Raw genomic sequence first — 16,692 nt, 5'->3', positions numbered from 1 at the left:
CAGAACTGATTTTTGATAACCTATCTGATCAGCTCTGGATCAACAATGTCTACAGTAAAATAAAATGTAAGTATATACTTCACAGTATTTATAAATCAGTACGTCCCAAGATCAAAATATTGAGATCCAATAAAAACCCAATCGGACAAATTCTTTGTCCTTGGGGATTATTTCAATAGTTGCCAGAGCCTTGTCTCAACTACAAGGATAAATGTTAAGGGCCAAGACAATGATGAAAATAATTTATCAATACTTTGAGCCTCTTATGATGAAAGTTTTGAGGGGGAAAGAAAATACTACCATTGCTCAATAATTTATCTTCTGTCAAATTCATTACAACAAATAAACATGTCATTCCAAGGAGAAAAAAAAAAATATATATATATATATAGAAAGAACTAATTACATACATGCTTCCAATGAGAGAGAGAGTGAGAGAGAGATTTAAAAAGTAGAAGAAACAAATTGGAGGGAGAAGCATTATCTGAGGTAGGGGGCACACAAGCAATATTCTACACATGCTATTTGGGAAACAGAAACAAGAGGTCTCTCTATCTGTCCGTTTATCTGATAGATAGACTAGATGGGATGGGTGTTACATGCTCTCAGCCGGAATATGACCCATAGTCCCAAGGTTGTTGGAGTGCTTAGGCCTCCATGTGGTCCGTCCTCTCAGAATCTCAGCCCCACTCTCAAGACGGAGTAAGTGGTTACACTCAACCCCACCAACTTCTTCCTCAGAGCCACCACCACCACCACCACCACCACAGACTGCAGTGAGGGACTGCAGCACATTATCCCTCCCGCATTCCTTCCTATACTCCAGGGTTATGCCTGAAAGCTCCTGACTCTCCAAGATGGAGAGAGGAGCACTCTGCAACACAGCAATATCCATCTCTTTAATGGAAAATTAAATATAAAAATAAAAAAAAGTAAAATAAATAAAGGAGACAAGAAGCAAACGTAGCTCCTGACTCTCCAAGATGGAGAGAGGAGCACTCTGCAACACAGCAATATCCATCTCTTTAATGGAAAATTAAATATAAAAATAAAAAAAAGTAAAATAAATAAAGGAGACAAGAAGCAAACGTAAAATCCTTCTTTCCTTCTTTTTTTATTTATTTATTTATTTATCCTACAGCTCTATAAGTAACGCAGCGTAATACCAAATTATGTCATAAGCACTCCAATATCTCTGGGTCAAATAAAAAAACACAGGGAAACTTGACTTGTATTAAAAAGAATCAAAAGGTCTTGTAAAACTAACTCTTTCAGTCTATTGGGTCTAGGGTTTCCAGAGTCTGAATCTATACAGAATTTGATAATTCAACTGAAGCCATGATCCAGACAGCTCAATGGGTCACCAACACCAGTTACAAGCAGATTCTTTACAGACCTTAATAATCAAGTTCAACAAAAGATGCGATCAAGGCAACTCAATGGACCACCAGTTACAAGCAGATCGTCAGCAAAAACAGGTAAAATGGCTCAATGACCCTTTGAACGTTGCTTGTCTTGAGGATGATATGTGGGGACTATTTATGAATGGAAAGTGACAAAATTCTTTCTTACATTTTTTTGAAAAGTATGAACTTTTATTATTGAAAAAGCCAGCTACAATGGTCACCTTGACCGTGATCAATCACTGCACAGAAAATGACCAAAGGATCATAATTTAGCACTCAGGCTTACAAGCCAACATCTAAATAACAAATCTTCGAAAAATATTCCCCCAAACTTCTTACTCCAATAAAATACAATTCCCAAAATCAATGTTGTATAGGGTAAAATGTGATAAGGATATAATCCATACAAGTGTCTATATGATGTCATATGATAAGAGATCATCCAGTCCTGGCTCAGCAAAGACCCTTGGAGAAAAAGCAGGCTGAGATTGTAGGTGACAGGCAGCGCACATGCTTACATGGCTCTGCTGGGATCCCAGGCAGGAACCAGTCCCGTCTGGGATTGTAGGGTTTCTAACAGAAGCAACGTGCGGATGTAACCTTCAGCAAAAACTCAGAAGTAGACAAGGAAAGATTCGTAAAATTATGGAAAAAATCTCCATGAAGAATGAAAGGAAACGTGGTACAAGGAAACTGCCAAATCGAGGCAAGAAGGGGAGGATCCCTATAAATAGAGAAGAGATGGTAGTGCGGCTGACTTTTGGATTGCGTGAGTTTTCTTCCAGTGCTAATTTGTTTCTAATTTAGGCATTGAAGACACTTTGACAGGAACCACACCAGTGCTTGAGGGAGAAGATAACAAGCAAGGAAGGAGAGAAAGTTGATTTGCTCAGCCAAGATTGATCTCAGAGTTATACTTGATTAAAGGGTAAAATTCACCACTGTAGATATGATGATCTTCTGGAAAGATTCTCTCTTTCCACGAACCCACAAACTTTTTTTTTGATAGGTAACAAAATTTATTGATAAACTGATCGAGAAGACCAACTAAAGGTTACAAAGGAATTAAACTAAGTAAAAGGAATAGAACAGATCCAATCCCATCTAGGAACAAAATCATCAAAAAAAAAAAAACCTCCCCTAAACTCAACAAACACCTTACACCAATAAAACAAACAAGAAAGGATTGAAAAAGACACAGTTGAGGCTTCCTCTACCCTTCCTTCAAACACCTACTATTCCACTCTTTCCAAATCCCCCAACAGATTGTGAACGGAGCAAATCTCCAAAGCACTTTCTTGGCATCCACAAAAGAGATTCCCCCCCTCCACCTCTCCCCAAATAATAATAATACTAAAGAACACAAAAAATGCCTCTTGAATTTCACAATTGAGAATTTGTTTCATGGATAAGACAAAATATAAGCCAAGAAACTAACCTTGTATGGCTGATTGGCCACACCAACTAAAATCCTAAAACCGGTCTCTATTGCCTATCCCTGCCCTAAATGATACTTATTTTTTCTAAATTTGGGGAGATTCTAAGCTCCGCATCCAAATATCTATCAAAAAAAAAAAAAAAAAAAACTCCACATCCAAACAACCCTTTTGAAACCCTTGCCTTCCCAACCAAATTTTGCCTTGACCTTCGATTGTCCATCCCAAACCTCCACGACGAATGTCCAAGCAACGTCACATTCATTTCCTAGAGATTGTTAATATCTAAACCTTCTTGATCCTTACAAGTACAAATTACTTTCCACTTAACCATGTGGAATTTACACTTTCCTGATTTGTCGTTGCAAAACAAATCCCTAATCAACTTCTCCAATCTCCCTTCCACCTTCTAGGGATAGAGAAAGGGGATGACAACCAAATCAGGATACCAGCAAGGATGCTTTTTATCGAGGACAATTGTCACCAATTCGATAAACTAACTTTCCATGAGCTATGGCACTGATTGATCCCTTCAATGACCAAGTCACAGATTAACTGGCTTTTGTATCATGCTCCATGGGGAAGACCAATATAGAAAGCTAGTAAGGTATCCACTCTGCACTATCTTGAATCCTATTGTATCCCTAGTCTCCACTATCTTACTAATGATTCATCATACTTTTGGTGTAAAGAGACATGATATGGCTGTAGTAGTCAGGGGACGATTCCATTGAAGGGGAATTGACATGTTTTTTAAAACTTGGTACTATTGTTGGAAGTAGTTGCATTAAAGAGGGAGGGAGGGCGGGCGGGCGGGAGAATTGAAGCATCCCACCTTTCATATCAGTAATGTGCATTCGTTCTGAATCTTTAAATATATAGAGGGCAGTATTTTAATTGTGTGAAGCTACGTTACTCTACTTAAATAATTTCAAGATCGTACAAGAATCTCTAGTTGTTCCACATTAGCCTGCATACTCTGAATGTATGCATGCAAAATTGTACCCTAGAACATACAGATCACCTATAAATAAAATGGAGGCATGCATTCTACCAAGAGCAATCATTGGGCAAACTAGAGTACATAAATTGAGCAACCAATAAAGCACCCTAAGTGATGCAGGCAGATATTATCATTAAGTGGTAAGACATGTGGAGTGTGTGTCGTTCTCACGTCATAGGTTCAAACCCCCTTGAACCCAACTTCATTTGCTAACCACTAACCCTATACCTATCAAAACATAATCAGGTGCCACATGGTGCACATAAAGGTCCATGCATTTTGGGATTCTCAAAGGCATCCTGTGAGACACTCCATATCTGTGTAATGGACAAGAAGACACATGCCTATATCATAGTCTAAATCGTATGGCTAATTAAAAAATATTTACATCATATTTTCGACATCTAAGAATGAATTAGGATGAACAGAACTCCAAATCTTTCAAAAAGCAAAAGATGTGATTCAGAATTTTGGGGAAAAAACATAGTTGCCTCTGAACACGTGAACGCCGGTCATAAAATCTCATGGCTACCATTTAGTTGTGATCTATTCATAGTAAATTATTTCCTTACAGAGCTAAGAACCAGAAATTACTGGTCTCAACCCATCCTTCCAGGAAAAATAAATGCACCATATATCTGATTGCAAGACACCCAAAAAGATAATAATAGAAAAAGAAAGTTGCTTGGCAAGGTCTACCTCAAGAATCCAGCCAAGATATTTGACGTTGTTCACATGCTGATTGACATCCAAATCACTCCATCGAGGCTGCAATTTTGGAATACAGGTCATTGTTAGATATAAAAATGTGAGCTGAGTTACAAACATAGTGAAAAAATTCTCCAATTATTTGAAAAAGTCGTAATTAATTCACAATTCTTTCAACCGGCGATTAAACATGACTTATTCACAAACCTTTGAAAAATAATATTATTTATAATATATTTGTTTTGATACATGGGAGTCCAGACTTAGTCCGACTAAACCCATGGACACGCCCGTCACCACTTCCAGCATGTGCCTTGTGTACCTGGCCTTTTAAAGCTCCAGGGTGGTGGCCAACAAGGGGTGACGTCAGTCAGGACCTCTGCTTCCTGAGGCATGGTCCTGGGCATCTTACCAATCCTTTGTTGGTTATAATATTTTTAATATATGAAATATACATTGCTATATTATCCACAAGAATAAATTTTTATTTTCCTGATTTTTTCCCCAAACTAAGGCTTACAGTTAAACCCTTTCGAACATAATCTGTTGTGCCGTCATCAAGCTTTGGTAGTTTCCTGCTATCATCATCCAAAACAGGGGCACAATCCATAAAGTAAGGCTCTAATTCTCCTCTAACTTCCTCTGGTATTTTGGATAATCTCCTTGTTTTTTTATTCATCATCACCCACACACTGCATGAGGTCAAAATAAAGAATGCCAAAAGCACCACAAATCCAATAAGATACTTAGAAAACGACCATTTGATTTTAAAACCAGAATAAAGAAATTGCAATTAACCAAAATATGAAAATCTAAGATAGATCATAGATCTAATAGAACTTCAAAGAAAATTGGCAATCAATTGCTGAATGTTAGTACTATCATAAGCTTCTAGCCATTTCCAACCTGGTAGCTCGTGTGAGGGTTTCACCATTTTTGCAATCGCGGACAAGCCAATCACGACGCATACCATTTTTTCCAGACGCTGAAACCCAAGTGTCTACTTGAACAACGTCCGCCCTGTTGAGGCCAAAAACAACATTCCATCAAATGAATACTTGAAAAAAATGTGACAGAATTAGCATGTCAAAAGCAGTTGATGCAAATCCAATATTAAGTTCTTCAGTCACAGAAAAATATCCAGATCCCAAAATATTTTAACAATACTAACATGTAAAAAGTAGTTACTGCAAAGCCAAAACTAAGCAAATAGTTCAATCCTCCAGATGAAATAAACAATTTGTGAAAATTATACAGACAGAAAAACATTAAGTATCAAGAACATTTTCATGACTCAAGTATTTCAGTGGTCTATGCAAATAATATAAGGCTTTGCTTGATAGGGCATGGAAAATGGGAGGGACCAATCTAATCTGACACACCTTGCACAAGTTAACCTAAATAATCAGAAAGGCTTACCAAGAAGGGTAGCGATCCACAAGAACCTGCATCTTAGTGACCACCCATATCAGATTCCTTCTACTCATCTCTGGCGTCGAACCAAAACCATCACCCAGCAACCCAGCAGTCTTAACATGGTTAAGAGCTGTTTCCTGCGCATACCGAAGTCTGTGAGGACTCGAACATACTTGTACCCATAGTCACCAAGTAGGGGTTCGGCCAATAAGTCGGCAACGGAAAATAAATCCGTTAAAATTAGGGAAAAATAAGCTATGGTTAGGGTTGTGTAACTATGCCTAACAGCTTTTAGCACGGTTAAGAACTGTTTCCTAAACATGCTCAGGTCTGTGAGGACTCAAACACACAAACATACAATTTATATGAAATAAAAATATTAAAAGGATAATATTTATGCCCCTGCCTGTAAATGATTCATTATTGTTTCTATGGAAGCCGTCCGATCAGCACATATCTCATACGATCTTATCGAGAAATTCTGTTGGAAAACGAGTCCATCCTGAACTAAACTCCCAAGGCCAAATGGGTCTACAAGCATATCGGGTCGTCTTGGCTTCCAATCAAGAAGCGTCCACTGCTTCTCAGCTGCCAAGAACATCGCAGTGATGGCGGTAAGAAGCACACTCCAATCGGGCAATTGGTTGATAAATGTTCTCGGAGGAGGCGATGGAGTATCTTCCTCGTTCTTCATAGGTGTTGTTAAACCGACTTTGGTCCCATTGACCTTGGAAGGGGCTTGGGCGTTAACCTTAACCTTTAAACCTCCAGATGAAGCAGGTTTCGAGGAAGTGATTCCTCGAGGATCTAAATTGTCTGATCCTCCACCAAGCATCATAGACGCCTTAGCCGATGATGCCGAAGCAGCAGGGAAGAATGCTGACGTGGCAGCGGTGGCAACCATGACGAGAAAAGATCAGTACTCTGCAAACAAATATAAGAAAAAACTTTTAAAATCTTAAGATTCTAAACCCAAATGCACCAAAAAAAATTTTAATTTTAAAAATGGAATAAAAACATTCTCATTCTTCTCAGCGGATCTGTCACCATTAAAAAAAAAAACTAACGAAGAAGGAAACAGAAGAAAAGAAAAACTGGTTCAATATCGAACCAGAAGAACCAAAAAAAAATGAGAAAAATTTAATCTTGAGAATTTAGACAGCAAATTAATGAAAAACTTCAATTAACTATTCGAAAAACTACAAATTTTCGTTAAAAAAACATTCAAAAATCCATTAAAATACCATCAGATCCATATTTCAAGAAAGAAAAAAAAATAAAAACTAAAAATGAAAGAAAATATATGTCACATTTTTATCAAAACCTAAAAAATCCAAAATAACCCGTTAAATAAATAATGTCACAACCCTAAAAAAAATGAAAGAAAATCTAAGTAACATTTTCATTAAAACCTTAAAAAAAAATTAATAGAAACTTTGTTCAAACCCTAGATTATATCAGAGCTCGGATCAGGTGAAATAATAAGACACAAAGGAAGAAACCACGTACCTAGATCAGATCGACAGAATACAAATCCCGTTTTAGTTGCAGAAATTTCGACAGTTTTTGCTTGATTTAATTTTCTTTTTCCCGTCTTTTACGTTCTTTTAAGCCTTCAGGGTTTTCGAGATTTTCGGTTTTTTCCAGAGATGGAGAGACAGGAGACGACAGTCAGATTAGAGAGAGAGTGAGATCTTGGGACCAGCGGTGTTTTAGGTCAAGCAGTGTTCGGGAATCATCTGTAACAAAAAATAAAAAATGGTTCACTTTATATAGTAACCACATGGATTCTCTTGGTCTACGTTACTATAATTTCAAAATTACTCAAATACCCTTTCTAATTCTTTTAATTACATGATGCGCTCAAATGGTGGGTCAGTTCTGAAAGGGACTCAGACGTGTGGCCTTGACTAAGATTTACATCAAAGAGGGTTTCTTGGAATTTTGTTTAATTATAAAATGGTACGCAATTAATATAATATGATAAACTTACAAATGAGATTTGTAAATTTAGTATTTTTTTAATTTAATACATAATATTTCGTATATGTAGAAATTGGGGTATAAAAAGGTAATTTTAGGGAAATAGTGTTGATAATTAAGATTTTGAATTTTGAAAAACAGTTTCTATGAGGAAATAATTTTGAAGCGGGCATCCCGTTGTGACGTATCTATCCAAGGAGGTATTGCAAATATTGATGAAAAAGTAGGGGTGTTACATAAATATAGCGAAGAGTTTTTTGAAGTTGGCTGTCGGACTCCTTTCTATGATTCTATCAACCTAAATTTAAAATCTATTATAGCCCCCACTTAATTTTATCTTGGAATTTGGTTTGGATCATAAAATCAGAATGCAATTAAACTTAGAAATGAGATTTTGAAATTTGTTTCCATTGTTTTTGTATTAAAATCTTCTTTTTCACATTTAATGTATAATATTTTGTATCATATAGACATTTGGTCTACAAAAGGACATTTTGATTTTCAATTACATAATCAATTTAGGGAAATATTGTAGATAGTTAGGATATTCGATTTTGGAAATCACGTTTTATGATTGATTCTAGCAAACCCATCTTCTTTTAGAAAATTTGTCTCCATCGAGCTCCCATTTAATTTTATCCCAAAAAAAATTATAAAATAAAATAAAATGTCTAAAAGCATAAAGTTGAATATGAGAAAATTCAATTTCATAAAAAATAAGGTAGCTTAATTTAATAAGAAAAGGCTCACACGTCTAGTGGTTGGTTTGAATATATTCTATTTATGAATAGGTTTGATATGGCATTGGTAAAAATACAAACTAGGCTTGGCATATGTCAATCTAATCCTAAATTTGGATCATGAAACTAGGATAGACTAACCTGAACTCAACCTGATTGATGGGAGAGTATAGATTCCATATGGAAAATGAGTTGAGCCTAGGTTAGGAAATCTCAACTCGAATTGAATTTGGGTTGAGGCTCCAAGCAATCCAATTCAACCTGAACCCGATGTTATATATTTACATATAAATATTTTTATCTATTTATTTATTTTTAAAATATTAATTTTCTCTTATTAAATATATTTGTAAAATTAAGGAAAAAAATTATAATATAAAAATTAATGGATTTGAAGGTTGTGTGAAAATTTATTTACTAGATTTTGTTTTTTATATGGTATTTGTTTTTTAAGATATAAATAAAATTTATTGTTGATCAAAGTGAAATTAAGCTTGCTCAATGAGCCCAACCCGTCTAAAATTACCTAACTTGGGCTAACTCGAGCTCAACCCATTTAAAAACTCAATCTCAGGTTGAGCTTGGGTTAATTAGTTCTAACCCGATGGTTGGGTTGAGTTGAGCTCGGGTTGAGAATTATACAACTTGGATTGAGCCTCCAACCCGCCTAGATTGTAGCCCTGCATGAAACCATGGACTAGGGTCCATTGAGAACTATGGATTTGAAGTTCTTTTATTTATTTATTTATTTATTTATTATTGGCGGGTCTTATGATGAAATTCACTTGTTCAACACAATCAAAACCTTTTTCTTCTTTGGTAGCAAGCAGGATTAGTGATTAACATTCAGTGGTTGAATGAGGGTTTTGAACCCAAATCATTGTATTATTAACACTCACAAACTTTAACCAACTTAGCAAGCTTGCACCTTTAGATGGTCATAACCTACTTTCCAATGCTAAATCACAAAAATCATATTAAACTAAAGTGTTTTAATAAACTATTAGATCTATTGTTACAATCATCAATAAAGGCTTTACTTGACTATTTAGGAGTATTTTTTCAAGTATAAGTCTTAGTATATTTTTTTACTACCATAATTTACACAAGTTTGACTTAGCTCTCGTTATATTAAAATTTTCAACTTGTACCAAAGTGCTTCTTCGTAGGGAGTACCATCATTGGTCTTCATTTATCATGCTCATGGTTGAGGGAAGAAGCATAAATCAAAACTCTATGCAATGATTATTTTTGGAAGGTAATCGAGGGTTTAAGCAAACCCCTAGCCACAAGAAAGAAGAGAAATCAAAATCTTACATAGGATCGCCCATTCGCATCATCCTCCACAATACAATTTATTTCATCACTAAAGTCTTGGACACTTAAGGTAGCTTCTTGGACAGTGGAATACATTATAGAAAGGTAGTCTGTTTCTTTGTTAGTTTTCCTATAAACATGCAAACATTGAACACTTAGCAATTTCGCCAGCTGAGAATTAGAAGCAATCACCAACCTTTCACACCCGAATCTACTTGCAAGATTGAACCTTTCTCTTATGGCTCTAAGCTCATGGTATAGGATAGACTATGATGTGGTGCAACCTGCATAAGCCATGAGGAGAGTACCTTGTCGATTTCTAATGATAACACCATGACCACTAATAAGGTATCTCATAGAACCATATCTATTCAAAATCCAGGCACCCATAGGAGGGGGCTCTCATGTGCTTATCTTCGATTGCTTATGATAGAAGGACAACATGAAGCTCCAAGCAGAAAAGAAGGCTCGACATGTTGAGACGGTTCATCTTCACATGTGATTTGTACAAACTAATGTTTAAAACATGCAAGATAGCAGGTGTTTATGTTTTTTATACTACTCTAACATGTTGAGATGGTTCATCCTCAATACCACCCCATCTTCTGATTTTACTGGCAATAAATAATGTGAAAATAATTATTTTGAACTTTTTATATTTTTTTCCAATCCTGATTCATGTCATTTTGTATATATTAATTTTATCATTGGTTTTTCTCAAAAAAAAATTCTCTTATTTTCTATACATTTTATTGTTGATAATCCAATATTCAACTCCATATGTACGATTAATGTTATGTAGATTTTAGACCATTTTCTTTTAATTTGTTCGATAGGCATCGATTATGTTCAAAATATGCATCTGTAGTTTAGGTCCCCAATATTGAGCTTATAAGAGGTGAGAAGATTAGTTGTTACTACTTGAAAATCCTAAGGTGGATGACAAGAGTAATGCAAATCGAGCCCACCATCAAGTTTAGGATTTCCCACAACTCATAAAGTTAAAATTGATGACCAGTTGCTTAGTTGGTATCATATAAAGCACAATGGCACCTCAAACATAGATAGAGATGACTCTAAATTTGAAGAAACACGAACACTGGCATGATCCAATCGAGAAATGTTAAGAACTCTATCAGTAAAGGATATTTACCACGATTGTGTAGTGCCCCCAAATTCTAACACAAATCCCCATAATCATGAGCTAAAATTCAAGACACTAAATAACACTCCCCATAGATAATAATAACATAAATAGACGACACACGGTTAAAATGATAATATAGTAGCAAAATAATAATAACATTGAACAACAAGCGTAATAACATACCCACAAAGTATTTGAGTGTAAGAGTGTATATAGACACCCCATTTTTACAGCCACTTGATTAATCAATTCATCGATCATATTACAATGGTTCCTTATGATAGACTAATATTCTAAAGGTTTCTATTTGTCACCGGATGTATTTCCAAAGCTCAGATGAGATATTCAACGTAAAAAAATCTTAAAAATTACACTACGCTAGGAAAATGTGATCCAAAACATAGAAATCATCATTTTGGGACTAAAAGAAGCTTTACGATAAAAATCGTCAAAAATGATCAAATTACCAAAATGCCCTTAATGTCAAAACACTCTTAGAGCCTACATTATGCTTAGGAAGATCTTTTTTAACACATAAAATGATAACTTGAAATCAAAAAAACTATTTTGCCAATTTCCACAAAAATTCACCAAATTACCCCTCGTGGGACCCGCACTTATTTTATGCAAAAAATTCATAAATGACGTAAACTAACATTTTCAATGATTTTTTTACGAAAAATTGATTCTGAAACATCCCAAAATGTCAAAAGATGACATTCCAATGTAAAAAATCTCTCTTTAAAGGCAAAATGGTAATTTTTCAATCATAAAATTTGAAAATATGAAATCAATAATTAAAAATCTTAATAAATTTAAAGTAAAATCTTAATAAATCAAAATTTAAAATTTTAACAAATAAATACAATTAATTAAGTCCAGTGGGCCAGTTTCAAGTAACGACCCATTTACTCAAGTGGGGCCCACCTGACATTTAATTAAAGAACTCTTTACCGGAGGTCTCAATGAATTTAAAATAATTAACTAAACCCTCTATTTGGGGGGGGGGGTTCTCCAACAAATTTAAAAATTAATTATACTTAATTCAAAGAAGCCGAATCTAAATAAAAAAATCACTTGAATCTTATTTTAAACAACTTGAAGATTAGTTAGAGAAAGACTATTAAAAAAAAACCTAATCTAACTCTAACCATATCTAAAACTTCTATAAAAGGGAACTTTACTACCAAATCTCGTAGATTTTCAGAAATCCCAGAAAAAATAGGTTAGAAACTTCCTAAAACCCTAAATTTGAAACCCCAATTCATACTTATACTATCAAACCTTGATTTTCAACTCAAAAACACCTAACAAACCTTAAAAAACACCCAAAAAGGTCAGAAAACACCCAAATCTAGAAAAATAAGTTATCGTCTCTGAGTTCAGGAGCAATGTAACAATAGTATACGGCTGAACAGATCGTGTCAAAACTTGCATCGATTAACTATAAAAATGTAAGCCACCCAGCTTTCCATCACATCAAATTCTAGAAGAGAAGGACATAAAAGAATTTTATTCTGTTCCTATAAAGAGAAACGCTTATTCCAAGTCATAACACAAGAACTATTTATTTTTTGAATATCTTTCTTTGATTCTTGAAAAACGATAGAAGGGACTAGAGATGAATCGATTGTATTCATTACGGGTAATAAAACTAGCCTACGTTGTGAAAAGAACATAAATTTGGAAGAAATGATGGAAGCAAGAGTTCATTTTGGTCATGGTACTAGGAAATTGCCTTGATAGGTGTTATTGCTATGGCTTGTCAGTAATAAAGATTTAGGAGCAGATACAGACCGACAAACTTCGCACAAGGAATGCTCACTGCCAATTTCTAAGGGAACCAATTGCCACAATCACACAAGTAAAACATTTAATTTTCTTATCTTTATTATAGATTTAGGCCATTTTTGTAATGTAGATTTTTTGAAAATAGAAGAGACCACCTTTTAGTGGGTGGGATTGGTGCCTAACACCTTCCAACCTTATAACTTGATCCCCGTTATCACAATTTCTTCGTAGATTTTATTTTATATATTTTGAGTTAATTTCTGGTTCATAGACCATAAAATTAAGTGATGACTCCCAAAAATCGGATCTACACCCACCCACGGATCGAAGGCACTTTCAGCATACTCAAATATTAAACTGAAAACATAATAGTAGAAAGAAACGACATAACGTTGTCAATATATAAGTGTCCTCTCATTAACATCAAATCCTACCTTTTCACTCAAAAATAAAGCAAAAGACCTTAAAACCTAAACTACAACTACGCTAATAGAAATAGTTCCAATGCTCGCCTAGGAGTGGACTTTGATCGTCTATCCCATAAGCTAGAACTCCTCTAAAGGCTCTTTATAATGCTCCTCAAATGATGGTGGATTTGCAATTGAAATCGTAAGGTGTGTCACGAGGAAGTTACCCAGCAGGTAAACAACTATTACTAATAATCCCTAAGGGATGAAATAATCAATTATTCTAAAGCATTTAAAACTTTGCAAGATTTTTCAATGTAAACATGAGTACAATTATATGAAGTGATGTTGCAAACATAAGTAAATTCACAATTTATAAACAATTAAATTTTAAACCATATGACATTTCTAATAGAGTTAAATACCAAACAATGGTAGTGTAGATGATAAGAATGTTGAGAATCATGACTGGATATCTCTTCGTTAGGATTTGATTATCCTAAACTTCATCGATGTGGAATCCCACCGTTAGGTCTTGATTTTGTGGTCGATCGCTATATTTTCCACATTTTGGTGACCATTTATTCGGCTTGGGTTGGTTGTTGACTGTGACCATAATGTACAGGTCCATTCATGAAATTTCAATATGTTTGACTACTTCATCTTAATCTAAGCCCATCAGATGGATATGTGATTCTCATACGATATCTATTCATTTACAAACTACATTTACATTACATAGTTCACATATCTCTCAAATCTCTATTGTGATGTTACTCTCTTATGCATCTCATACTACATAAGATTTTACCATTCCAACAGTACATCCTAGGATAATATATCACTTCGGAAATGACATGACAAACTATCCTTTCAGGCATTTACATACTTTTTAATATATCCCAATATAGTTATACACACACACACACACATATACTTTTCATTTTGAAAATAAAATAAAAATTAACATTACAAGTACAAGGAATAAATATTTAGTTTTCTAGCATGCAATCTGAAAGCGCCCTCGATCCGCGGGGTGCGCGGATCCGCTTTTGACCCTTGAGGTTTGGGAGTCGCCACCTAGTTATTATGGTTTAGGAACCAAACTGACTCTAAAATGGATAATGAACTAATCTTCTACAAAAAATCTGAATCCGAGGATCATGTTACGGGGTTGGAAGGTGTTAGGCACCAACCCCGCCCAACCATTGCCGGTCTCTACTTATCCCAAATAAATCTACATCGCTAATGACAAACCTAGATTAAAAAAATAATGAAAAATCTTACATTCGATCTGCAAAAGTACTATTCCCTCAGATCTGGTGAAAACGGCTCCTTGTACCGTGTTCCTTACTTCGTTCTATCTCCGGATCTGATTCCTGATCTCCGAGGTAAGGTATCTTCTTCTTGGATCTGGGTGCTTCGAATTTGTTGTGATTTTGGGATGTTTTTGAGAGGTTTTTAGGTGTTTTTTAGGTTAAAATCATAGCAGGGGTGTTAGGTAAGGAGTTGAGGCTCCAAAATTAGGGTTTTGAAGAGGTTGTGGAAGCTTCTTCACCTACTTTTCCTAGGGTTTTTTCTTTGATACGAAAATAGGGTGTGGAGGTTCCTATTTATAAAGTTTTTAGAAGCATTTGGGTTTGATTAGGGTTTCTTTTAGAGTTTTAATTAGGGTTTTGCCTTTGGTCTCATGAGATGGACTTAGTCTTTGTAGACACCCCATTTTTGCACTCGCCTGATTAATCAACTCGTCAATCCGATTGCAATGATTCACAATGATGGATGTGTATTCCGTTGCTTTATTTTGTTACCAGATGTGTTTCAGAAATCCGGATGAGGTATCTTGAATTGACAAAACCTTAGAAACCACGCTACGCTAGGAAAATACGACCCCAGAAACATAGAAATCATCATCTTGCAGACCAAAAAGAAACTTCACGATAGAAATCACTAAAAAATTACCAAATTACCAAAATACCCCTAACCTCAAAACAACCCTAGAGCCTACGTTACGCTTAGGAAAACTCTCTCGAACACATAAAATAACAAATCGGAACCAAATAAATCATTTCACCAATTTTAATAGAATTTGACAAAATTACGAAAATGCCCCTCATAAAGTTCACAATCATTTCACACAAAAAATTTCATAAATAACACAAAATAATATTTCCATTGAATTCCTTACAAAAAATCGATTCTAAAACATCCTAGAACATTAAAAACCGACTTAAACGTGAAAAGTCCTCTCCGGGGGTAAAACGGTAATTTCACAATTTTCATAATTAAAAAATTCCGAAATTAATAAATAAAATATTAAATAATTAAAGTGAAACATTGATGAAATTAATTTAAAATTTTGAATTAAAAAATCGATCAATCGGACTTTCGGGTAAAATTGTTGAGGGTTCGTGGGATATTTCTTTAAGGACCCCTCCATTTGGGGGTCCAAAGAATTAAAGAAATAATGGAAGGGGGTTCTCCAAAAATTTAAAGTCAATCAAAAAAGAATGTAGTCAAAGTATTAAAGTCAATCAAGTGAGACTAAAGTCAAAATTAAAGTCAATTAAGCAAGACTGAAGTCAAAATATTAAAAGTCAATCAATTAAGACTAAAGTCAAAACATTAAAAGTCAATCAAATAAGACCAAAAGTCATAATAGAATTCTAATTAAATAATAACTCTATCTAATAGAGTTCTAACTTAAAAACAATTCTACTTAAAACAATTCTAATTAAAACACAATTCTACCTAAAATAATTTTAACTAAAACACAACTTTGATTAAAAGATCTCTAATTAAACACTAACTCTATCCAAATCAACCTTAAAAAAATTCTATAAATAGAGGTGCTCACACCCTATTTTTGTATCAAATCATAAACCCTAAGAGAAGTAGGTCTAGAAGCTCCCCTAGCCCCCCATAAACCCTCGTTTTGGAGTCCCAACTCCTTACCTAACATCCCTCCTTCAATTTTAGTCTAGAAAACACCTAAAATCCCTCCAAAAACACCCCCAAATCCGCAACAAACTTGAAGAGTTCAGATCAAAAAACAAGGAGATACCTTGATCTAGGAGATCCGAAGTCAAATCTGGAGACAGAACGAAGCAAGGGAGTACAGTACAAGGAGCTCTTTTTGTCAGATCTGAGGGAACAAAATCCTTGCTATCGGAAAGGTATGTAATTTTTTATTTTTATCTAGGTTTTTAGCAATGTGATATATTTGGGAAGTTAGTAGAGACCGACTTTGGCCGGGCGGGGTTGGTGCCTAACACCTTCCAACCCCGTAACATGATCCCCGAATTCAGATTTTTGTGGTAGATTAGTTCTTTTTATCC

The 16,692-nt window shown here is 34.9% G+C and overlaps 1 protein-coding gene across 1 annotated transcript; it reads right to left on the bottom strand.

The window, feature by feature from the left end:
• Nucleotides 1-284: 284 nt before the first annotated feature.
• LOC147382088 (palmitoyl-acyl carrier protein thioesterase, chloroplastic-like) lies at nt 285-7,718 on the bottom strand. Its single transcript, XM_086429578.1, has 7 exons — nt 7,479-7,718; nt 6,376-6,893; nt 5,973-6,106; nt 5,460-5,573; nt 5,074-5,245; nt 4,545-4,613; nt 285-874 (listed from the first exon to the last, which is right to left on the bottom strand). Exons 2-7 carry the CDS (start codon nt 6,871-6,873, stop codon nt 596-598), a joined length of 1,266 nt encoding a protein of 421 aa, XP_086285704.1. The 5' UTR covers nt 6,874-6,893; nt 7,479-7,718; the 3' UTR covers nt 285-595.
• Nucleotides 7,719-16,692: the final 8,974 nt, after the last annotated feature.

This window comes from Akebia trifoliata, unplaced genomic scaffold, assembly GCF_017979445.1.
Source record: "Akebia trifoliata isolate Shusen 1 unplaced genomic scaffold, ASM1797944v1 Contig00031_ERROPOS3983021+, whole genome shotgun sequence".
Taxonomy (NCBI): Eukaryota; Viridiplantae; Streptophyta; class Magnoliopsida; order Ranunculales; family Lardizabalaceae; genus Akebia; species Akebia trifoliata.
This window is presented reverse-complemented; position numbering and strand designations above follow the sequence as displayed.